Source organism: Pelophylax lessonae (assembly GCF_965119305.1).
Source record: "Pelophylax lessonae genome assembly, chromosome: 7".
Lineage (NCBI taxonomy): Eukaryota > Metazoa > Chordata > Amphibia > Anura > Ranidae > Pelophylax > Pelophylax lessonae.
The window spans coordinates 36479600-36506345 of record NC_138774.1 but is presented as its reverse complement, the minus strand read 5'-3'; the positions used below and the strand labels follow the sequence as shown (position 1 = coordinate 36506345).

General features: G+C 45.0%; 1 protein-coding gene across 1 annotated transcript; it reads left to right on the top strand.

The window, feature by feature from the left end:
* On the top strand, positions 1-26103 carry LOC309560423 (olfactory receptor 1L6-like; the record flags this gene model as incomplete). The annotated part of the gene is made up of 2 exons (XM_082264058.1): positions 1-245; positions 25422-26103. 2 exons carry the CDS (start codon positions 1-3, stop codon positions 26101-26103), a joined length of 927 nt encoding a protein of 308 aa, XP_082120184.1.
* Positions 26104-26746: the final 643 nt, after the last annotated feature.

The following is a 26746-nucleotide window of genomic DNA, read 5'->3' as shown; positions in this document are numbered from 1 at the left end:
ATGGAGCTTTATAAAAATAAGACTTTTTCTGGTTTTGTGCTGTTGGGATTTTCTGATATACCTCATCTTCTTGTGCCTGTCCTCTGCTTCTTCTTGGTTGCGTATATCCTCTGCATTGCAGGAAATCTGTTCATCTTTGTGCTAATTGTGTCACAGCGCCAGCTTCACACCCCAAGGTATGTCTTGATGGGGAATCTTGCCTTTGTGGATGTATGTTTTACCTCTACAATCATCCCCAGGGCCTTGTATGGTCTCCTGTCTGGAGACACCCACATCTCTGTCCATGACTGCTTTTTCCAGCTTTTTTTCTTCCTATTAGTGGGTAACATGGATTGTTTTTTGTTGGCCATCATGGCCTTCGATCGCTACTGTGCAATTTGTTTTCCCCTACAGTATTGTTTGATTATGAACAAGAGAACTTGTTTCTGCCTGCTGGCTTTTTCTTGGATTATCGCTTGCCTTCACTGTACATATTGCACTTGGTTGGCTTCTTCTCATCTGTTCTGTGGCTGGGTAATCCAACACTTCTTCTGTGACTATCCCGTCATAATCAGTCTATCCTGCTCTGGTTTGTCAGTCACTATGCAGACAGTTGACTTCATTGAAAATTCAATTTTTACCTTTTCCCCGGTGCTTTTAATTCTTGGGTCCTATGTACTTATCATCAAAGCAGTGTTGACCCTAAAGTCATCCCAAGGAAGTAGAAAGACCTTTACCACTTGCTCATCCCATCTCACCATGGTCCTCCTCTTCTACAGCACAGTAATATTCATGTACTTTCGGCCAAGCTCCATCTACTCACCGACCTACGATCGGGCCATCAGTGTAGTCTTCACCATCATTAACCCAACGCTTAACCCATTTATTTACAGCCTGAGAAATAAAGATGTCAAAAGCTCTTTGAAAAAAATTATAGGATAGAATTTAACCACTTAAAGCGGAGTTCCACCCAAAAGTGGAACTTCCGCTTTAGGGAGTCCTGACCCCCTGACATGCCACATTTGGCATGTCATTTTTTGGGGGGGGGGAGCGGGTACCTAGTTTTGACAGGTACCCGCTCCCACTTCCGCTCGGAGCGCCGCGGCGCCCTGAGCGGAAGTTCTCCTCTCCCCCTCCCTCCCTGCAATCTTCTGGGACACGTCAGAGGTCCCAGAAGATTGCCGGCCAATCACGGCGCGCAGCGCGACTCGTGCATGCGCAGTGGGTACCCGGCTGTGAAGCCGCAAACTGTAACAGCCGGGTGCCCACAGCAGTGATGCCGGCGCCGAGGGAGAGGATCGAGGCTTCCAGCGGCCGCATCGCTGGACCGTTGGACAGGTGAGTAAATGGCTGGAACTCCGCTTTAAGCCCCGGAGGATTTGGCTGCTAAAAGACCAGGGGGTGTTTTGGGATTCACCACTGCGTGACTTTAACGGACAATTGCGCAGTCGTGCGACGCTGTACCTAAACGAATTTAACGTCCTTTTTTTCCCACAAACAGAGCTTTCTTTTGGTGGTATTTGATCACCTGTGCGATTTTTATTTTTTGCGCTATAAACAAAAAAAGAGCGTCAATTTTGAAAAAATAACAATATTTTTCACATTTTTTTATATGTAATTCCCCCCAAAAAAAAAGTAAAAATCAAAATTTTTTAACATTTTCAGCCAATTTCTTTTATGCTACATATGTTTGGTAAGTAAAATCGCAAAAAGCGTGTTTTGATTGGTTTGCGCAAAAGTTATCGCGTTTACTAACAAAGGGAAAGATTTTTGTCATTTTTGTTGTTTTTTTTTTTTTAACGCGTAATGGCGGCGATCTGCGATTTTTTTTGCGGTACTGCGACATTGGGGCGGACAGATGGGACCCTTGACTGACATTTTTGACACTTTTGGGGTTACCAGTGACATTTCTACAGTAATCAGTAATATACATATGCACTGTTACTGTAAAAATACACTGGCAGTGAAGGGGTTAACTTTATTTGAGAGGGAGGGGCTGTGTGTGTCCCTAGGGGGGTGATTCTAACTGTGATTGGCTGTGGCTTGAGCTGTAGGAACACTGATCAACGGTCCTACATAGTAGAACTGTATGATCAGTGTTTCTACACAGGGGAGAATGACAGGCAGCTTGTTTACACAAGCTGCCTGCCTTTCTCCCTCTCCCCCGACGATCGCAGAGTGACCGGCGGACATCGGGTCCGCCGGTCACACGCGCGGGGGGGGCCCGTGACCGCGCGGGAGCGCGCTGGCGGCGGCGCACGCTCGCTCCCCAGAGCCTCACAGGCTAGTGACGTATATATACGTCACTTTGCCTGTGAGGGGCTGACCGCCGCAGTATATCTACTTGCGGCGGTCGGCAAGCGGTTAAAGCCAAACTACACCATTCTACCAAATAAATACTGAAATTTGTAATTAGTATATTTTATCTGTCTTGATCCAATAAAAGTTTGTTACTATTAAAGTGTTTAGAGAGGTTGTAAACCCCCGAAAAAAGAAAAAAAAACCTGTAAGGCAAAGTGTCACGTACCTGGTAGAAGTGCCTGATATGATGAGGAAGGCCTCTCTTACACCTCTGACTCGGGGCCCCTGTTAGAGCAGACAGGTAGCACAGGAGTGCAGAGTGGCATGAGTGCCTATTGGTCTTGATAGTAGCTTAGCCGGACGAGCTGTCAAGATCAAGCAGGGGAAGTGGACCTGTACAGCTTCAGGGGGCGATCGAATCCCGATCTTGTTGCTGAGGATTTTATATCTATTTGATGTGCTTTTTATAAAGAAACTCGTTTGTGAGTATTTTTAATCTATCATTTTAATAAACCTGTCTAAGAGATAATGCACTAGGCCGGTGCGCCCTTGTGTTTTTTGTTGTTTATAGTGTTTTCCGGACCACCCTGGTCCAGCGAGGGGCTGCAAGGCTGAAGTATTATCAAGTTGCCGTGTCACCTGTTCTCATTTACAAGCCTACAGTCAGGTTGGATAAGAGGATTGCACCACTCAGAGCGCAGGGTATAGGTGCTGCATCGACAGTACATTTGCTTGTTTGACCGCAGTGGAGCAGGAGTGCCGTATGGACACCACTGAGCAGGAGATAGGAGCAGGCTGGATTCATCAGTAGGTTGCAGTGGAAAAGGAATTCCAGATGGATACCAGTGGCAAGTAGGCATAGACTAGCAGCAGGCAGTCCAGCATAGTAGTAGACAGGAGCAGGGTCAGACAAACCAGGTCATATACTGGCAGATGGCAGATGTGTAGGCAGAAGTGTGGTCAAAGGCAAGCTGGAGTCAATGCAGGCAGAATTCAGGAGAGGTCAAAGCAAGCCAGGTCGGTAACCGTAGTCAGATGCAGATTTACAGGTAGCAGGGAACGCTGTAGACAAGACAGCACTGAAGCACAGCACAGGCTCTGTTTAAATAGCCCCCTTGGTACCAATACGAGCAACAGGTGCGCACATGTGATCAATAGGCGTTCGTGCATGCGCACGAATGTTCGCGTATCTGCACGCGCGAATACTTGCACAATTTCTGTTAGCCTTAATAGGAATACGGATTAGCCTGTGCACAAGAAGCTGTCTAGAAGAACCATTCTGTCTACTGGGATGTCCTTACTGACACAAAGATATAATGAGCTAGTATGCATCGCATACTAGCTCATTATGAAATACTCACCCTAAAACTAAGCCCTCCAGCAGCGCCCGCACACTGCTGAGTTGGCTGACATCTTCCCCGGTGTTTCTTCGGGGTTCGCAGGAGCAGTACAAGGCTCTGAAGAAACGGTACGGGTGGCCGTTCCTTCAGAGTGCATGCACAGATGATGTCATCGGCTGCATGCACTGTGAATATTTCCTAAACTGTGCAAGTTTAGGGGATATTCACAGTACCTACAGGTAAGCCTTTTTATAGTAAAAACTAAGACTTTTCTTCCTCTTTAAACCTACTGTTGCCAAATGCCTACCATTGCATTATTAAAAAACTACTTGCATTCTTTAAAATGTATCTAAATGCAAAACCTTTTTCAGTTTTGGATACAATAGTGCATGGGTTAGAACCATTATTGAGTTTTATTTTAGCTGTCCGAAAGGAAAAATCTTCCCTCCCTATTTCTCTTAGTGACCACTGACATGAGAATGAAAGTCAGGGAAATCCAAACTTTTTTGGCACTAGAACAGGAAAAGAAGAGAAATCATCCAATGCCGAAAGTTGTTCTGGTGATAACTCTCTTGGAGGTAATGGAGAAGTACAGCCAATGCACCTTTGGCTGTAATTCTCCTATAGATCTCAAGAGTGCAGGTTCAGGCATCATCGTGACAACGGGGTCGGGATTCGCCCACATGCCTGGACCGAAACCCGGCTCAGCCTCTCAGCAAGCCGCTGAGAGCCTAAACTGGCCACTCCCGCTCCCTCTACAGCCCAGCGCTCCAGCTAGCGAGAAGGGGGCAGAGCAGAGGGCTGCTGACTGACTGAGCTGTGAGAACTGGGCGATCGGTGGTGTTCGTTGTCAGAGGCGCCGTGGGACAGATGCAGCATCGGACCGATGCTGTATCCACCTAGGTAAATATGAATCAAAAAAACAAAACGTATCTCTTTTATTTTCTCTCTTTGGAAAATGTTTTTCTCACTTCCTTTTATTTCTACAGGACAGGGGGTAAAGAGAAATCTTTTCGATGGGACACATATTGCAATAAAAGCCTTAAAACCCTTTACCTATTTCCTGCTCTATCCAAACTTTTTAAAAAAATATATACCTTTAGTCATGCTTTAGCAGGTCATTTATTTCTATGTTGTTCTATGATGTAAACAGATACTAATATACAGAAGTTGTATCCACTCTATCACATATGTACAGTAGAATGATAGTATGAGTTTTTTTTTTACAACTTTAGATATGCCTATAAATACATGGATGACCAACATGCCTGAAGCTGCATCATGCTTGAGCTAAATATCTTTGGTCGAAAGGCTTTTTAAATTATTTTTAAAGCATTTGCACAGGCGTTTTTGTGAGGCTTGAGGATTTGAAAGCTAGTTACTAGGGAAAAAAACACAATTTGGTCATTTTCACCTGATTTTTTCATGCATGTTTGCTCATTTTTTAGAAGTTTCCATTTCAGTTTACTGGGGTCAAAGGTGCTTGAAGCTTAAACCAAGTAGTTCAGAAGAAGACCATGTACGGTACATATTCAAGCCAAAAGCTTCAAGCAACCCTATGCTCAGGTTTTAACAGGCACATTTGAAGTACATGAGATTTTGAATTCTTAGAGCTTTGGAGCTTCAAGATACAAAAAGGGCTTAGGTGTGAATGAGACCTGAATACCTGTGGCACTGCTCACAATGTGGTTGGACATTGCAAACAGAGCATCCACGTCTATTTCTGAAGACTCCATGTAGTGGGCTGACTAAAAACATACCAATGAGTATGGTAATGCACAGGACTGCTGGTTTTTGCAGCACTGGGACCTCAAGATTATATGAGTAAGAATTTACCAATGCTGCAACTGTAAAGAACAATTTCCTACTCTAATAGCATCCTATATGAACTCCTAACTCTTATGCTCGCACTAACCAGGGTCCCCCTGATGACATTAGATGCAACTGACAAAACGCGTTGGGTGGAGCTTCTGTGACATGTCACTTCTGGCATTTGAAGAGCAGGTGGTGTGCATAAGGCAATTGTAGTTTCGGTTTCCATTAATGCACTCAGAGATGCCTGTTTTTTATCTTTTAAGTGTAAGTGTATTTTAAACTTTTTAAATAAACTTTTTTTGTGATATACTACATCAGGCATGTCCAACCTGCGGGCCGGGGGCCGCATGCGGCCCGGAACCACAGGCAATGCGGCCCACTGCCCCCTAACAATTTTTTTTTTTTTTGTTGCTGGGGAGGAAGGAAGTTGAGTCGGGGGCACAGCCACAGAGACTGCCTTGGAGGGGATCATCCACTAGTTGTGTTAAATTAGTGCTGGGGGGGGGGGGGCGCAGCAGCACGGGAAGGGGGCATGGCGGCGTTTTATTACTTACTGTATATACCTTACCTAATAGTATATATTTTATATGCGGCCCGAGAAAATTTCTCTACACTCAATGTGGTCCAGAGAAGCCAAAAGGTTGGACACCCATGTACTACATCATGGGGAATTCCTCTATCTTTATCCCTGGGGAGAGACATTAATACAGAAAGTCTTAAAGGTGCAGGAGCACTGCGGTTTATACAAAGGTTAAACAAACGTTCAGTGGGGAACGAGAAAACATAATGGATACACATGGAGATTCATACCCAAGCAATTTTTTGCCCTACTTTAAAAACAGGGGGTCATATCCTTCTGCTGAGTGCAGTGTGTGCTAGTGGGGAAGAAGAAACACTTTCCGATGTTTGGTGGCACTCTTTTCTTCACTAACAGAGGGCATTAAAGACAAACTAGTTCAATGGACTTTAATTTTATTGTATTAACAATTTATTTGAATTGTCACATTTATGCGGTTTATGTTGTAAGGGTAACCCCAAAACTCATGGGTTTCAGTAACATTTTGACTGTTGAAGCCAGATTGAAAATTATATTTATTTAGACAAACATGTAGATAGGAAGCCATGTTTGGAGAGCAAGTCAATCACATTACATTCTGTTGGCTTAATAATCATTGCTCTATCTGACTAGGGTTCCTAATACAATTTATACTTTCTAGAGTGGGTGGAACCTAGCTATCTAGTTTTCTGTAAAGTCACATATGAGTCTTTAATAACGTCCATTGATATGCGGATGGACATTTTAACATAGACGTGTCACTTCCAAGGTCGTTAATTGAACAGATCTTCAAAGACTTGTTACTTCCAGTAACCAACTGTACAGGTTCTCAAAGGTCGAGATAGCAATCTAACAACAGGAGGCATAAATGGCTTTTGAAGACAACAGCTGTATACAATATGACTTATCACAAAATGTACATCCAATATATCTCCTTAATCATAAATCCATGTTTGATAATCATAAGTAAATATTTGATAAATAAAATGGCTGCTTCCCTTTTCCTCATCAATGTTTATATGCACAATTGGCTTTTGGCACTTATGGTTTTAGAACCATAGAGCGCTGTCCTTTTTTAAAACTAAGTTCCAATACAGTATATTCCAAATTTTAGATTTTTCCCATAAGAGGAATAAAGGAGAAATCCCCCAATGTGGGCACCATTTCTGGTAACTACCAGGAATTTCCTTCACTTTGGAGGTATTTTTTCTCACTTCCTATTGGGGCTATAGGAAAGGAAGTGAAGGGAAATCTCTCTTCTCCCAGAATGCTAAATGGTTATTACCCTCTCTTACTCTCTCCAATTAAAAAAAGTTTTGCCTTCAAAGTGTATGTTACCCTAAATATTTTATTCCATGTGTGTGTTCACTGCATGTATTATACATTAGACATCAGTAACATTTGTAAATGGCCAAGCAAATACAGGGGACAGAGATACAACACCAGCACTGGTGTCTATCATTCCTGCAGTGCCAGTGTCAGCCAGTGTTACACACTAAAAGCAATTTATGTAAGCATTTTGAAACCACTCAGACCTTAACTTACCGGACAGCAGAGGTAAAAACCAATGTATAACCTGAAAATGATTGTGCCTGGAGTTGGGTTTCAATAAAGGCCATAATTATGGTAGGCAGGTTTCAGGCAGAACTATAAGGAGTTTAGAATGGCTGACTTTCTAGTACAATGTTTTTTTATTGAAAAATAGAGAAAATACAACCACAATATTCCCACGCAGGGGATATAATCAATAGACACATCGTGGAATAGCATGAGTAAAGGATGTTCAAAGGAATATGAACTGTTAAACAACAATAATCCTCCAGCGTGGGGTCAACACTGGATGCCTGAGTCCTAAGACCCAAAGACTGAAAGGGTTTTGGGGTGTGAATTCACAGATCCACCTTGAAAATTGGGTGAACAAAACTCAAATCAAAACAAAAACAAGAAAGAAGAAAAAATAGGAGGGGAGGAAGGGGAGAAGAATGTAGGAGTGAGAAGAACAAGGCCGAGAATAAGGAAGGGAGTTTCCTCAGGCTAGAGAGTGGAAGAGAATTACCAGAAATACCCAAACTGGTCAGGTGCAGAGTTGGAAGAGCAGAAGACCTCCATGGGGTCCACACCTTGACTAACTTAGGGTGGGAGTCATGGAAGATACCGATCGTCTTTTCATTGACAATTAGGGTCATTAGGACGTTCTTTACTTCTGCAAACAGAATAGTGTTTTTTTGCAGGCCCTGGCTGTTGCATGCTTGGCGGCGATAAAAAAGTGGCCATTTTCTGCTGATAGGAGAAAATGCCAGGCATCGGACAGCAAAGGATCATATGGAAGAGAGTGAACAAAAGTCCAAAAATCCTCGACCAGAATCCCACCAATTGGGGTCAGGACCACCAAACATGAATTTAGTTTCCTCGCTGACCACAACCCCAAAATCATCTAGCACTATATGCAGGATTTGAATTAGCAATGCTGGCTGGGACCCAGTACCAGTGGAGAAGGGCATTATAGGCAGACTCCAACTTGGAAGTATTAAAAGAGTGCTATACTATTCCAGGCTTTGCTCCAATCTTCCGAATAAATAGTGAATATGTCTTGTTCCCACTTGACCACAATGGGCAAAGATGCTGGGGTGCCACTAGTGTTTAAAGAGGAGCAGATCATGGATATGATGCTGGGAGCACCTGGGGAGTGCAAACAGGTATGTTTGAAGGCAGTTTTCTGTTTCAGGTAAGTGTTTTTACGTCTGAGAGAGGCTACCCAGTGGCGTAATTGGATGTAGCAAAATAATTCAGTGGAAGGAGCCTTGTGGGCTTGTGTGGGATCGAGGATCAAGAGTAAAACGTGTGAGACCCCAGAAAATGTCAGACCTGTGAATACCCATGGGCGGGGCCACCATGAAAATCTGTGTGGTTGCTCCAACCCTGGTGGAAACCGGATTATTCAAGAGCAGGATAAGAGGAAATGGGGACATAAGCTTGCCAGAAAACTGTACTGTGTCCCAAAGTTTCAAGCTATGCATGATTAGGGGGCTCAGAGAGGGGGGGGCGCAGTTTTGGTGGAAGTCATAGTAAGGGAGAAATGGGATCCGCCTCACAGTTGGGGATCTCCATGTGGACCCACAGTGGGATATCAGTTGTAGCGTGAAGCATGGTAAGCTCTGAAATTTGCGCCACCAAGTAATATTCTGCAATGTTTGAGGCGCCAAGCCTACCTTGCAACCTGTGGGTGTATAAAGTGATGCGAGAGACCCTGAGGCCCTTATCAGCCCAGATAAAGGAAAAGATTTTTCTGGAGGAGACGTAGGTAGAAAGAGGGACCAGAACTGGTAGGGTCCATAAATTATACAGAAACTTTTAGAGGATGACCATCTTGACTGCATGAATGTGACCAATCAAAGATAAGGGTGGATATGCCAGGTTGCCGTGAACGCAGTCATAGAGCATAATAGCTAGTAAAAGTAGATTGCAAAAAGGGAGGAATAGGAAGGAATCAGTTTGATTCCCAGGTAGTCTAGGGAAGAACTTGCCCAACGATCTGGGAAGGTCGATTGGAGGTGTGAGATCAGGGACTCTGGGAGGATGACATTCAGGACGGTCGTCTTGTAGGTGTTAACCTGGAGACCAGAAATGGTGGCAAAACGGGCTAAGAGATTTTGTAGATTAGGCAGTGTGATGAGAGTCAGGAGAGCATTGTCTGTGAACATATAATCACTTTATAAGACTCGCCCGCATATTGAACGCCTGTGATATTTGGGTCAGCCCAAAGGCTTGAGGGCAAGGTTAAAGAGGACAGGGGCTAGAGGGCACCTTGGTCTTGTTCCCCTATAAATGGGAAAATGGGGTTCAAGGACAGCCAGTGTAGCGGACAGTAGCAGTAGGAGATGAGTAAAGGGTCGCCTAATCGAGTCACTGGAACCCCAGCTCTGTAACACATATTGCAGGTAATATAAATGTTGAGCAAAAGAGGAAACCCTGGGATTTTGTGGTGATTAAGCAAGGAAACCAGGTGGTTGACTTTCACAGCAGCTGAAAGCTGATCTCTCTCCATCTCCCTGCTGCCCCCGGGGTGTGAAGCGGTGCAAACCTGTCACCGCTGTGTCCGGCTCACAGTGGCAGGGGTATCATGTGATCTCTATGATTGCTCATAGGGATCACATGATTACAATGTAAACAAAACCATCATGAATGGCTTCCATTCATGACTGTTTTGCTTACTATTGTGATGCTGTGATTGGCCTACAGCTATCACATGCTACCTGGGCCAATCACACAGGGCACTTTTCCCAAGGGTAGGGGGAGTGTGGAACCTCGGGAAATCTACTCATAACCACCAGATGGGGTCTGAGGATGTGGCATATATAATGTGAAATGTGACACCTCTAACCCAACGGTATACAACCTGTGAGCCAAGCAACTGAACTGACATCAAAAAAACAAAAAGGAAGAAATTGCAAGGATGGCTCCAACAAGGGTGAGGTGTATAAAAACAGGGTACTTTATTGAGGTAATTACAAAAATTAAATATGAATCAACAACATCAAAAAATGTAAGAAATTGAAAAAAAGGGGGATAACCCGCTGACATGAGGATAAAAACATCAACAAAGGGTCCTGTCTCATGAAAAGCCACTGCTGCGATGATCTCAGACTCCACCCACCACCCCGTCTACACACTTCAAAGGTATGCTGACCCCTGGGAAATCAATGGAGGGGGCAAGGGGGACACCCCATGAGAAGCTGGATTCCAGGGGGGAAGACTCCAAAAGTGCAATAGTCCCAGAGAGGGGCAGTAATCGTATATTAATGGAGTGATGTGGATAACTCAGTCCATAGGTTGCGGGAATCTCCACCAATGGCTGCTGAATGTAGAATTCTCACACCCGTAGTTGATGTCTATAACAGTTAACAGCTCCACCACAGGTCATTCTGGCAAGCAGACTACTAATTGGATTGATGGCATCAATATCTAAGCAAAGTCCTGTGAGGATATATTGGCAAAGACACGGCAGACAGCAACATAGGAACAGCACAGACAGTACGGTTAAGCAGACTGACAGGAAGCAGTAGGCAGCGATAAGGTGCAGGTGGTCTGGTGGAGGTTAGGGTTCTCAGAGTCCAAATACCTATGTGGTCAGTGTCCCTGAGTGGTAAGTCATCACCTCTATCTCTGGGTACAACAGTCCGGAGTGGATCACCACATTCCACAGGTAGACTCTATAGGTATGTATCAGACCTCCAAATGAATGCTGCCAGCCGTAATGTACAGTAAATCATGTTTGCAGAGTCTGTGTCAGCAAGACGAACACATAAGCAGTCGTCCCGTCACATTAAGCAGCCGTATACTGACCGTGGGAGTCCTGTAGATCCGTGTGTTGTGCACCAGGATAGGGCAGACCGGGAGCAGTTCCGTAGCGGTTCCGCCGTAGAGCTGCGTGTCAGTGTCTTGCTATAGAGGCATGCCCGGGTGTCCGCCAGAAGATGCGGGAGCTTCCTGTTCACCAACGGGGGTTTGGCGCCAAGCAGCAAGTAGGCGTGGAAGCAGTCAGTGTGACGAGCATGGTGGAGGGTGGAGTCCGCAGTGCAGCAGCGTGTGCCGTTGACGCGTTTCGCGTGACGCAGCACGCTTCTTCAGGATGTAGCTGGCGTCAGTCACATCAGTCCTTTAATACCGGAAGCTCAAAAGCCATTGGTTAAGGGCAATTTGGCTCCCTGCTGACGTGTTATCATGCTACAGGAGACACCTAGTGGACATGGGAGGACAACACTAAGAAAAAGCACAAATTGATTAATACAAGGAAACATAGCAAGGCTAAATAACTTAGATACAGTTATGGCCATAGAGATCACAGCATCCCAGACATATAAAGGGCCAGGTCAAAAGAGGGAAACTCTCTCCAGAGAAATGGCAGATGTGTTGGGGAGACATAGAAGAAGCGCAAAAAGCACATTAAGATGGAACAGGGATAACAGGCACAGATAACACTTCAATAGAGTTGAGGCCATAAACAAAGATCAGGGATAATTAATGAGGTCCTAATGATTATAGCTAGCACTTAAATGCACACCTAGATAGGGGGATTAACAATACATAAGACAGTAGTTGTCATTGGTGTAAAAAATGTATAAAAAATGGACCCTAGAATGTACCCTCCCAGCATCACACAGGGCTGCTGATAGGGGGGGACCACCAGTCATCTTGTAGGGGGCCTGAGCAAACAGGGAGGCCCACACAGGAAAGGGAATTAGTGAAGAAATCTTCCTCCAGCACCTGAAAGCTGATCTCTCCCCCTCTCCATGCTGCCAGCTTTTATCTGCTGAGAAAGAGACCGTTGTCCCTCACTAATCCCCCTCCCTTTGTGGCCCCCCTCCCAGCCCTGGCTCTAATGTTAGTTCTGCTCCTTAGTTTGTTTCTCTCCTTGCATTTCTTCCTATACTTATTGTCCCAGCCTGTATATTTTTGTCACCTCTCTCCCCCTTTGCTCTGTCTTCCTGACACAGTCACAGCTGATCAGCTGCATTCCCATGGGCTGAAGAATTTACTGTTACACCAGTTCCATAGCAGTCTGTTATTTTGTCCTAGTGCAGTTTAGTGTGCTTTATGTAGCTGGGTTTCCCACTCCTCTCCCCCAGACTGCTTTCTGACTTTTGCAACTTTGCTTCTTCTCCCCTCCCCTACAGTTCCCTCTGCATCCATGTATCAACTCATTCTATTTAACCATTTACTAGCTGATCTGGCAGTAGTAAACTTAATTTTTTATCTTGTATCTACAGGTAAGCCTATAATATGGCTTACCTGTAGGTTCAGTGAGTATCTTCTAAACATAGCAGCCGGAGATAGCACCAGGGCATGTGCACTGCGCTCTCAATGGATGACATATCATCCATTGAGAGAGCTGTGCTGTGACCTTGACACCTGCATGCATGCGTATGAGTTATATCATCGCAGTTTGGCCAAACAACTGGAGCCCAAGAAACCAGAGAGTAGACCAGACAAAGAGGGAATCCCTCTTAGTAGTGACAGCACACCGCTGGAGAGATCTGTTTTTTTAGGTTAGAAAAATATAATGAAGTGCTCTTTCCCACAGGTACTTGGGCTGTGTGAAGGAGAGGTTTGGGCTGGAGCCACCTGTCATTCTATGGGGATGCAGCGCCTGTATGAACACAGCCGCAGGCCCTACTTGGACAGGTGTGCAGGTGAATGGTCCCCAAATGCACACTGTCTGTGTTCGGGCTGTACACCTGCATCCCCACGCCTGTAAAATTAGGACTTACAGCTGTGTCTGTACAGCTCCAGATGGCTCAAGCCACATAAATGAACCAATGATTCACACTGTACAGACCACAGCACCCCATGTGCATGAGCCCCAAAACCTCATTCACACACAGAGATTTGTTTATCAACTCAGTTTCATCTTTTAGATTTAGAAGGAATTCTGTGAGTTATGTTGTATTTGTGTCTGCTAATAATGATTTTATTGTATTTTTTATCAAAATATAGCTTTAATATTTTCTTGGGGGGCCCTGTCAGGTAGTCTGTACAGGGCCCCGCAATTTCAATCAACAGCCCTGTATCATAGTACCAGGTTTTTTGCAAAGGTAGTATTTGTGTTTGGACAATGAGTTTGTGGAGCTTCTTTTCTCTTTCTCACTTCCTGTAAGGAGGAGAGTTATAGTAGGTAGCCCCATAAGCAGTGGTGGGATTCAGCCGGTTCGCACCGGTTCCATAGAACCGGTTGCTAACTTTCTGCAAGTTCGCAGAACCGGCTGATCCCTCTGTGCGTCTAAGGACGCGCAGTACAATTGAAGGTCCCGTGCTCGGACCGCGCAGCCGCAGACGTGGCGGCCGGGGAGCAGAGCAGAGCCCAGTCTGTGACAATAGCGAATGAAAATTCGCTTTTGTCACACGGATCCTCCTGGCCAATCAGGGAGTGGGTCCTCCCGCTTCCTGATTGGCCGAAAGGCAAACACCGTGCCATTGGACGAGGAGGGGGAGGACTGAGGACTCGAGACGCGGAGAGCCGGGGACTGAAGAGAAGATGCATGACCGTCCGTGAGGTAAGTGTATGGGTCTTGCGGGGGGATCGCTGGCACTCTGCAATGATTAGGGGCAATGATGTGGGCACTCTGCAATGATTGGGGGCAATGCTGTGGCACTCTGCAATGATTGGGGGCAATGCTGTGGCACTCTGCAATGATTGAGGGCAATGCTGTGGCACTCTGCAATCATTGGGGGCAATGCTGTGGTCACTGTGCATTGAAAGGGGGCACGCTGGTCTCTCTGCATTGAAAGGGGGCACGCTGGTCACTGTGCATTGAAAGGGGGGCACGCTGGTCATTCTGCTGGGAAAGTCGGAACTGGTTACTAAAATTTTTGAATCCCACCACTGCCCATAAGGTGATTTTGTGAGCCTCCCACAGGGAGACCACATTGTCTGCAAAAAAGGTTTGAATGAAAGAGTGAATGTCAAGATAGGCACCCTGGGATGAGGAGAGAGTCATTAGGCCTCCACTGAGAGGGAGGACAAACCAGACCCGGGAGAGTGAATGAGAATATTATGCGATTGTGGCCTGACCATGGAGAAGTAGGGATCAGATTTTTGTCTATGTAAGAGATAAAGCACAAAGGGACAAAGACGTGGTTAATCCTGCAGAAATTATAATGAGGAATGAAATAGAAGGTAAAATCATGATCACGGGGTGGAGATCCTTCCAAGCATCTCCTAGGCCATGGGCCTGTAGGAGGAATCTCATTTGCATGTCCACAGCTGGAACGTGGGATGGTGTGGCTCTTGGTGCATATCATCTATCCACAGAGCAGTTTAAGGCCATATTCGTGTCTCCCATAAGGATGAGGGTTCCAGAGCTGTGTTGAGAGACCACTTTGAGAAGATGAGAGAAGAACTTACGGTATGTTGAAAACGTTGGGGGCATTGTAGATGACCAAGGTTACGTCATGGCCATTCAGAGCTTCTTGAAATAGCAAGTGCCTACCAGTTGGGTCTGCGATTTTCTTGTTGCATGAGAACAGGAGGTTGTACTAGAAAGCGATCAGTACCCCTCTATGCTTTTTAGAACCGGACGCCAAGTGGAAAGTGGGAAAATGAAGATAAAGATATCTTGGAGCTGAAAAGGAGGAAAACCTGGTCTCTTGCAAGTATACCACATCGATCTGACAAGATGTAAGGTAGTAAACCTGTGCATATGTAAGTAGATCTTTAGCTGGGTCCGAGCCATTGTGAGGAGACGGAATAAAGCTGAACTAGCAGGGTCCATTGACAGGAGCCGGCGTGGTCAGGGTATTGAGTCATCAACTGCAGGGAGGCTCTAGCCTGAGAGAGCAAGAGGGGAAGGAAGATAAAGAGGGAAAACGGAGGAGGGGGATCAAGCACAGAAGAAGGGCTGGAAAAAGATAAAAAAAAAGGGCTAAAAGGAAAAGCATGGTATAAGCTACTGCGAGGGTGGGCTACATCTTAAAAAAAGATGTACAAGGCAGAGGAGCATTGCCGCCGGACATTCCAGGACATAATGGCCTCTGACATAAAAAGCGGGGGAAAGGAGGTGGGGTAATCCTGACCAAGTCAAGAAAAGAAGCAACGGCAATGGTGAAGCCCAAACAGAGAGGGCTTGAGACCATTGCCATTATGGGTTGCCTGAATAAAAAAAAGGGGGAGAAGAAAAAGAAGGGGGGTGGGGGATGAGGGGGGCAAAACATTTACCCCTCTAAGGGTCAATAATAGTGTCAAAAATGTAATACCGTAATGGCAGGGTGAAATGGACCTATGTTATGGACCACCAAAATCAGCATAAAGGGTAACACAGATATCATCAACCAAGTTTAATGATAACCGAAAACAACATGCAACGCAACTCAAGTAAATAGTGCAAGGGTCTGTCATGGCCCATGGTAAGCTATTGAAGGCTGAGCGGCAGTGTGAAACCCATAACCCAAGTGGTTAAGGGGGGGTCAGCATAAAATCCATTGGGGGAGTCTCCCGAAGCCAGCCCCAGCCAGTGCATGCCATCCAGGAAACTCGACGGGCAAGTTGTGCATACACCACCTGTAAGGCTCACAGGCAATAGCTTGGTTTGTAAATCATACAGAAAAGAGGAGGATCGGCGGAGAAAGGGGAAAGGGGGTGGGGGGGTTAGGGAAGAGGAAATGTGGCTGGAAGGAGCAGCCCCGCAACAAGATCACCCAGTGCCCAGGGCAAAGATGCTAAATTGCGTCCCCCTACATTATGTGTGAGTTTATGAGGAGGCAAGGAAGAGAGAGCACAGCCTGCAGCTCCTCCCGGCTCTTTCCTCCTCTCCTTGCTGCTTCCAGCACTGTGCTGACAGAAGTAGTGATGCTGCTGTCACTACTCCAATCAGCCTTATAGTAGAAGAAACTTGCAGCGTCCCCATCCCTACAATACACGCTGTGCCCAGGGCACCACCCCTTGTTCTGGCCCTTTGGGGTGAGAAGGGGTGAAGGGAAGTGGAAGGGGTGTTGAAGTTTTACATGCAAGCCTACAAGTAACTATAAATTCAAAACACAACAAAATAACAAGCCCCTCTAAAATAGATCAAATGCATTAACACAATTTCTCACCATACTTTCCATATAAATAAGATGCATATATAAATATAACATATTTGCATTTATAAATCTATAGAATGTTGATAAGTAGGTTGCCATTCCATAAGGAGTAAATATGTTTGAGATTGCCAGAAAATGGTGATAAGTTGATTAATTGCATGGAGCCCAAAGGGTTGCACCAACAATTATCCTAAGACTCCGTTCACACTGGGGTGACCTGTCAGGCGACCTGGTCGCCTGACAGGTCACCTGCCATAGAGTAGCTGTGGACCCGTTCTAATAGGAGCGACACAAGTCGCTCCGACTTAGAAAAAGGGTCCGGAGCTTATTTGGGGTGACCTGGAGCGACCTGCATTGACTTCAATGTTATGAAGTCCGTGCCGGCCGCTCCGAGGTTGCGGTGCGAGCTGCGCACCGCGACCTGTGAGGTCGCCCCAGCAAGTAGCGTTGCCCCAGTGTGAACGGGGTCTCATAGTTTTATTTCTGTGAGCACTAATATATTTTGGGTGGAGGAAAGCCCGGCACACTGCAGGATATATAAGCTCTAACGAGCAAGATGGCTGAGCAGGGCCATCCAATTGCTCCTGTATTGAATTGTATTGTAACTGTATTGTCTTCCCTCATATTGTAAAGCGGTGCGCAAACTGTTGGCGCTATATAAATCCCGTATAATAATAATAATAATAATAATATAACCACTGCCTGACCCTGAACACTCCTTGAAATTGCATTGACCCTTTAAAATTTTGCTGCTAATGTTTTACATTTTTTTCTTATTTTTATTCCTGTTAATTATCAGATGTATTTCAATACCAGCAAAATTAAAAAAAAAATTAAAAAAAGCTAATAATAACTTGGGACCTAGCAAAATTCTGATTATGTTTATCTGTACCTGGCAAGCAGGGTGTATAATTGTGCCATTAGTGGGAATTCTTGGCCTCTCTGGGATTTTGTGTTCTCTATAAATTATTCTCTGATCCTGATTTTGACAAAGACAGCAGAGAAGTCATTCGGAGTCCTGTCCATTCTATCAAAGAGAAAGAAACTCACTGCTCAAGGTGGTGTAGATGCCTGATGACCCACACCGGTGCACACCCCCCGGCTCGCCTCCGTAGAGATACAATAAAAGAAAAGGATTACAAGAAATGTCACATCTTAGTTGACTTTTGAGTTCTGGTAGTTCAGCAGTCACAGTAATGTCTGCCAAACAAATGAACTAAAAGGGCATACACTATATTACCAAAAGTATTGGGACACCTGCCTTTACACGCACATGAACTTTAATGACATCCCAGTCTAATGGCCCGTACACACGATCCGAAAATCGGACGAAAATTAACGCTTGTGAAAGGATCGGACGATAATCGGATTGTTAGTACACAGCTTACGAGAGGCGATCACGACAGTTCACCCGATGTTATCCGGTCGTGCAAGCATAAAAATTTTGATCGTATTATAACACATCGTACGATAATCGTATTATCAGTATGTTGTTCGTCCGAAAAAAATGGTGAGCAGTAGACAGCGCATGAGCAGTAGACATCATTTTCCCCTCACACGCTACAGCGTGGTTACGCATACCGGAAGCTAAGAATTATCGTCCGAGAAAATTCGTATCGTGAGTAACCTCTCCCGTTAGCGAATATTATTGAGAGCTGCTAGAATACGAAAAATAACGGATGGAACGTCGCCCGATTTTCGGATCGTGTGTACTGGGCATTAGTCCGTAGGGTTCAATACTGAGTTGCCCGGCCCACCCTTTGCAGCTATAACAGTGCAGGCCAGTCACCCAGAGGGAGATGATTAATGGGGAGTACTCGGATTGGGCGGGGGTGGAAAGTGGGGTCCCCCAGGGTTCTGTCCTGGGACCAATCCTGTTTAATTTATTCATAAATGATCTAGAGGAGGGGATATCTAGTACAATCTCAGTATTTGCGGATGATACTAAACTAAGCGTGCCAATATCTTCTATGCAGGATGTGGAAACCTTACAAGCAGACCTGAGCAAAATAACGGGGTGGGCAACTACATGGCAGATGAGGTTTAATGTTGAAAAATGTAAAGTAATGCACTTGGGGGCCAGAAACCAGAAAGCAAGCTACTCACTAGGGGGGGGGGGGAACCTCTGAGTGAGTCTAGGATGGAAAAAGACTTGGGGGTCCTGGTAGACAACAGGCTTGGCAGTGGCATGCAATGCCAAGCCGCTGCAAGCAAAGCCAACAGAATACTGGGATGTATAAAAAAGGGGATTCACTCCAGAAATAAAGAGATTATTCTCCCTCTCTACAAGACTCTGGTCCGGCCACATTTGGAGTATGCTGTCCAGTTCTGGGCACCGGTCCTCAGGAAGGATGTGCTGGAACTAGAGAAGGGCAACAAAAATAATTAGGGGAAAGGAGGACATCACCTTTGAGGAAAGACTACAAGCACTGAACCTATTCTCTCTGGAGAAGAGACGATTGAGGGGGGATATGATATCAATGTACAAATACTGTACTGGCGACCCTAGCATAAGGAACAAACTATTCAGAGAAAGGAGATACAATAAGACACGTGGCCACTCACTAAAACTAGAGGAAAGGCGGTTTAACCTTAAAATGCGCAAGGGGTTCTTCACTGTAAGAGCGGTAAGGATGTGGAATTCTCTTCCACAAGCAGTCGTATCAGCAGGGAGCATTGATAGTTTAAAAAAACTATTATATGGGCACCTTAAAGACCACAACATACAGGGGTATACAATGTACAAAAAGCAAACACACACACACATCATAGGTTGAACTGGATGGACTGATGTATTTTTTCAACCTCACAAACTATGTAACTATGTAACTATGTTCCTCCACGCCAAACTTGCTCATCCATGTCTTTATGGACCTTGCTTTGTGCACTGGTCGAAATCATTGGGGTGGAGGGGGTGTGGGTTTGTTTTTCAGGCGTTGGGCTTGGCCCCTTAGTTCCAGTGAAGGGAACACTTAAGGCATCAGCATACCAAGACATTTTGGACAATTTCATGCTGCCAACTTTGTGGGAAGAGTTTGGGGATGGCCCCTTCCTGTTCCAACATGACTGAGCACCAGTGCACAAAGCAAGGTCCATAAAGACATGGATGGGCGAGTCAAACATTCCCATAGACACACTCCTAAACCTTGTGGACAGCCTTCCCAGAAGAGTTGAAGCTGTTATAGCTGCAAAGGGTGGGACAACTCAATATTGAACCCTACGGACTAAGACTGGGATGCCATTAAAGTTCATGTGCGTGTAAATGCAGGCGTCCCAATACTTCTGATAATATAGTGTATTTCTTGGGGTATCTGAAGCCTTCGCTCTCTCTTGATTAGGAAATAATAAATGTAGTGTTTTGTTGTAAATTTTTTGTTTACCCACTTGACCTCCGGAAAATGTACCCCCCTTCATGACCAGGCCATTTTTTACTCTACGGCACTGCGTTTGTTTAACTGACACATGCGTGGTAATGCAACGCTGCACATAAATGTAATGTATGTTATTTTCCTCCACAAATAGAGCTTTCTTTTGGTGGTATATGATCATCACTGCGTTTTTTTGGGGGGGGGGGGGGGGCGTTTGCTATAAACAAAAAAGACCGACAATTTAAAAAAAAAAAAGTTATTTTTACTTTCTGGTATAAAACATATCTAATATAATTTTTAGACCAATATGTATTCTGTTACATACTTTTGGTGAAAAAAAATTCTAATAAGTGTGTATTGATTGGTTTGCGTATAAGGCAGCAATAGCAGGACTGCGATATTGCGGAGAACAATCTGACACTAACTGACACTTTTGACACTTTGTGGGAACCAGTGACCAGTGACATTAATACAGTGATCATTGCTAAAAAATATGCACTGTCACTGTACTAATGACCTGGCTGGGAAGGGGTTAAACATCTAGGGTGATGGAAGGAATAAATTTGTGCCTAGCCAGTGTTTTGGTGTACAGTGTGCTGCTATAACTAAGGAATGTGCTTTGCAGGAAAAACAAAATCCCTGACAGAATGGGGGGTTTTACCCCCTTCATGATCAGAACATTTTTTGTTATTCAGCACTGCGATACTTTAACTGGCAATTACGTGATCATACAACGCTGTACACAAAGTACCTTTTTTTTTTTTTTTTTTTTTTACACAAATTGAGCATTATTTTAGTGGTATTTAACCACTTCAGCTCCGGAAAGATTTACCCCCTTAATGAGCAGGTAATTTTTTGTGATTCGGCACTGCGTTACTTTAACTAACAATTGCATGGTCGTGCGACGCTGTACCCAAATACAATTGATGTCTTTTTGGCCCACAAATAGAGCTTTCTTTTGGTGGTATTTGATCACCTGTGCGGTTTATAGATTTTGCGCTATAAACAAAAAAAGAGCAACATTTTGAAAAAAAAACACAATATTTTTTACTTTCTGCTATTAAAAATTCCCAATATAAACATTTTTTTATCAGTTTAGACCAATTTGTATTCTGCAACATAGTTTTGGTAAAAAAAAAAATATATTTTTTTGTTTTTACTAGTAATGGCGGCGATCAGCGATTTTTAGCGGGACTGCGACATTGCGGCAGACAAATCAAACCCCTAACTGACATTTTTGACACTCTTTGGGAACCAGTGACATTACTACAGTAATCAGTGCTAAAAAATATGCACAGTTACTGTATAAATGACACTGGCAGGGAAGGGGTTAATACTGGGGGTGATCAAAGGGTTAAATGTATGCCTAATCGTGCTTACTAACTGTGGGGGGGCTCTGTGACAGACACACAGAGATCGGTGTTTCTGCTTAGCTGAAACCAGGGCCGGCTTTTGGGGTGTGCGAGCTGTGCGGTCGGGCGCCATGGGCAACAGGGGTGCTGTGCGGCCATCACAGCTCACAACAGTCAGTAACTCACAGCCAGGACGAGTCACAGCAGGACTGTCTGAAGATGGGGCTGGCTGAAGATCAATGCAGCCGAAAAAAAAAAAATAGCCTCGGGCGGCCGGACAGGTACACTGCGAATGCGGCGCCGCCGCTTGGGAAAGCCCGTACACGCTCGGCTATTCTCGGGCAGATGTGCATGCGCGGTGATGTGTTGGCACCAGGCGGCGCCCTTTTTAAATGTAAGGCGCCTCACCAAACGGTACGTGACACCCCTCCACAGCCCCTGCATCTCCTCAGGAGATGCAGTGCTGCGGGGAAGGTTACAGGGGATTCTCCAGGAGAATCTCCTGTACCATGCCTGCAGCACTGCCTCTCCTGTACCATGCCCACAGCCCTGTATGTACTATGCCCACAGCCCTGCATCATGCCCGCAGGCCTGCATCTCCTAAACCATGCCTGCAGCCCCTGCATCTCCTGCACCATGCCCGCAGCCCCTACATCTCCTGCACCATGCCCGCAGCCCCTGCATCATGCCCGAAGCCCCTGTATCTCCTGCACCATGCCCGCAGCCCCTGCATCATGCCAGCAGCCTCTGCATCTCCTGCACCATGCCCACAGCCCCTGCATCTTCTGCACCATGCCCGCAGCCCCTGCATCTTCTGTACTATGCCTGCAGCACTTCCTCTCCTGTACCATGCCCACAGCCATGCATGTACCATTCCCACAGCCCTGCATCAATCCTGCAGACCTGCATCTCCTATACCATGCCCGCAGCCCCTGCATTTCCTGCACCATGCCCGCAGCCCCTGCATCTCCTGCACCATGCCCGCAGCCTCTGCATCTCCTGCACCATGCCCACAGCCCCTGCATCATGCCCACAGCCTCTGCATCTCCTGCACCATGCCTGCAGCCTCTGCATCTCCTGAACCATGCCCGCAGCCCCTGCATCATGCCCACAGCCTCTGCCTCTCCTGCACCATGCCCGCAGCCTCTGCATCTCCTGCACCATGCCCGCAGCCCCTGCATCATGCCCACAGCCTCTGCATCTCCTGATTCATGCCTGAAGCCTCTGCATCTCCTGTACCATGCCTGCAGCCCCTGCATCTCCTGCACCATGCCCGCAGCCCCTGCACCTCCTGCACCATGCCCGCAGCACCTGAATCATTCAAAAGACTCATTATGCTGGATAGAATATACATTGTGTGTTTGCTCTCCAAAATGGGGTCATTTTGTGGGCGTTTCCATTATCCTGGTGCTCGAGGGCCTTCAAAAGTGTGACAGGTAGTCAAGAAATTAGATGTGTAATTGATGTCCCTAGAACACTTGACGGTGCTCCCTGCATGTTGGGCCTCTCTATATGGCCAGGCTGTGAAAAAGTCTCACACATGTGTTATTGCCATAACCAGGAGGAGCAGCAGAATGTTTTGGGGTGTAGTTGCAAGTATGCATATGCCATGTGAGAGAAATAACCTGTTAATATGACAATTTTGTGAAAAAAAACTTCATTTTGCAAAGAATTATGGGAAAAAAATTACAACTTCAAAAAACTCATTATGCTTCTTACTAATTACCTTGGAATGTCTACTTTCAAAAAGGGGTAATTTGGGGGGTATTTGTACTGTCCTGTCTTGTCAGTGACTTGTTAGTGGCTTTCACAAAGACCAAATAATATACACTGATTTGGGTTATTTTGATTCTGCATTTGCAATTAGCAAAAGTGTGGAAATCCATACCTGACACTTATCCAAGCATGCAAACTGACAGGCCAAGAAAGGGGGGGACGAGTGAGCGCCTCCCCCCCCCGCACCTGAACCATACAAGGCCAGATGCCCTTAACATGGGGGGCTCTGCCCCCCCACCCCAAAGCACCTTGTCCCTATGTTGATGGGGACAAAGGCCTGTTCCCCACAACCCTGGGCGGCGGTTGTGGGGGTTTGTGGATAGGGGGCCCCCAGATCTCTCCCCCGCTATGTGAATGAGTAGGGGGTACATTGTACTCCTACTCATTCACCAAAAAAAGGTGTCAAAAAGAAATAAAAACACACACACATTTTTTTACAATTTCTTTATTAGGAAAAAAAAACAATGTCCCCAAATGTAGATCCATCGTCAATCACGACGCCCACGGCACCGCCATACCCAAAAAAAAAAGCCTCGCCCGCAACGAAGGCTACCGCTGTCTGCCTGCTCCGCTGTCTGACAGTTCTTAAATAGGTAAAAATAGGTAAGAATAGAAATTAATTTTGCTCTTTCTTTTTAACCCTCACAACTCAATAAATATATATGTACTGTAACATGTTCCTCAATTTATCTGGTCTTGGTTTGCATAGTCTGGGTACAACTTGTTGCTTACAATTCTTAAACATTTCGATGGATTCTAAAATATGTCTTCTGAATAGTTTTCCAAATGACACATTATCGTCTATGGTTAAAACATTACTAAATAGGTTATTATTTATTGCACGAAAAAGTATAGCAGCGAAATGGTTAACCCCTATCCCGCGCTCTTTGGAGGATTGGAGATTTCAAGTAAATTACGCTCTGCTGAGAGAACAACAAATATACAAGAATAGAAAAAATTTACAAAAATTTGATAAAATATGGGAGCCCTGGTTAGTGTACCCTGATATTATCCCTTTTTTCTCTTATTTACAGTCAGACGGGGTTAATAGGGATCCTTGTGTATTGCCGTAAAAGATATCAAAAATGGAGAAAGATCTGGGAGTCTTGGTTGATGATAGATTAGGCAACAGCATGCAATGTCAAGCGGCAGCTTCCAAAGCCAACAGAATATTAGCATGCATAAAGAAAGGGATGTATTCCAGAGATAAGACTATAATCCTTCCACTTTATAAAACTCTGGTCCGACCGCATCTGGAGTATTCCGTCCAGTTCTGGTCGCCAGTCCTCAGGAGGGATGTGTTGGAGCTGGAGAGAGTCCAGAGAAGGGCAACTAAACTGATTAGGGGGTTGGAGGACCTTAACTATGAAGAGCGGCTGCAATCGCTCGATTTATTTTCCCTGGAGAAGAGACGTCTGAGAGGGGACATGATAGCAATTTATAAATATCTTAATGGGGATCTCAGCTTAGAAAAAAAGCTGTTCATTCGAAGGAATTGCATGAGGACTCGAGGATATACAATGCGATTAGAGGAGAAGCGTTTTAACCTCAGGCAACGAGGAGGGTTCTTTACTGTTAGGGCTACAAGATTGTGGAATTCTCTACCACAAGAGGTGGTTTCTGCGGGAAGTATCGTGGCTTTCAAAAGACTCTTAGACGTACATCTCAAGGATCAGGACATTAAGGGCTATGTGAGATGATTACAGCTACACACACCTACACATGTTGAACTGGATGGACTATTGTCTTTATTCAACCTCACCTACTATGTAACTATATAAATTGATTGGTAATGGAAGGTAAAGACAATGTTATTATTTATGGTATGACCAAAATGACTGATAAAGAGAGAGGGAGGAATATAGAATTTTTTTTACAGAATTTTCCCTTTTTTTTTTTCATTACTATTATTATTTTTCACTGCTGAGGTTCTGTGTGGGTTAAATGTTGTATTTTTATTTGTATGTAAAAAAAAAAAGAACATTTTTGAAAATTTCTAATAAAGATTATTGTTAAAAAAAAACAATTCTTAAACAAGCTACTATTTTCCTCAGATTTACAAATCTTGAGGCAAATCCCTGTGATCTCATTCATCATACTTATAACTGATCTTTAAACACATGGTGCCTGCTAAGAACAAGACGCTTTCTGGCTTTGTCCTGTTGGGATTTTCTGATAAACCTCATCTTCTTCTCACTCTCTTCTCTTTATTCTTGATTGCATATGTCTTTTGCATTGTGGGAAACATCTTTATCTTCACACTTATTACATCACAGCCTCAGCTTCAAACCCCCATGTACGTCTTGATGGGGAACCTTGCCGTTGTGGATGTATTTTTTACCTCCATTATCATCCCTAGGGCCTTGTATGGCCTTCTGTCTGGGGACACCAACATCTCCATCCATGGCTGCTTCATTCAACTCTTTTTGTTTCTGGCAGTGGGCAACATGGACAGTTTTTTGTTGGCCATCATGGCCTTAGATCGATATTGTGCAGTTTGTTTTCCCCTACGTTATCTGACAATTATGAACAAGAGGACTTGTATCTGTCTGGTGGCTGGCTCCTGGGTACTCGTGTGTCTTCACTCTACTTTGTATACTGTGCTGACTTCTTCTCAACTGCACTGTGGTTGGCTTATCCATCACTTCTTCTGTGATCTTCCTGTAATAATGATGTTGGCCTGTTCAGGAGCTTCAGACACTCTGCAGAAGGTTACCTTCATCGAAGGTCCCATTGTCATCTTTGGGCCAGTGTTCTTCATTCTGGTGTCCTACATACTCATCATCAAAGCAGTGATAGCTTTACAGTCATCCGGAGGAAGGTGGAAGACCTTTTCCACTTGCTCATCTCACCTCACCATGGTCATCCTCTTCTACAGCACAATCATATTTGTGTACTTTCGGCCAGGCTCCATCTACTCACCAACCTACGATCGGGTCATCAGTGTGGTGTACACCATCATTATACCAATGCTCAACCCCTTTATTTACAGCCTGAGAAACAAGATGGTAAAAAATGCTGTAAGAAAATTTCTAACATGAACTCGGAAAATATTTCTGTAACCTGCACCTACATATGGGGTGTAACAGATCCCCAATACTTGGACCAAGTATTTCTGTCTTAGGTCCCCAGAATCTCCAGTGATGCAGTCCTGGCCTCTCAATTCCCCCCAAACATCAGCCTCCAGCTTGATGAAGGTTAAAACAAATGACACTCTATTCACCAACTCAACCTCCAATATATATCCAGTAATTAACATACCTGGCCATGTGGACAGACACAGGTGAATGACATTGCAACATTATCATAATGAATTCAACAAACAACAAGCCCAAAACATAGCCGAATAACACACTTAACCTCTAAACCAGGGGTCTCCAAACTGTGGCCCAAGGGCCAGATGTGGCCCTTTGCTAGCCTTTATCTGGCCCTTGGGGCCCTATTCCTCCCACTGATATGAGACACTATTCCGCCCACTGACACCAACAATGAGGCACCATTGATACCAATAATAGGATACTATCCCTCCTACTAATAGGGGCACTACTCCTCCTATTGACCACCAACCCTGAAGCCATATTTATTCTCATTGATGCCATGACCCTGGATATTTTGTGCCCCCACTGGCCACAATCTGGCCCTCCTAAAGTGTGAAGGACAATAAACTGGCCCTTTATTTGAAAA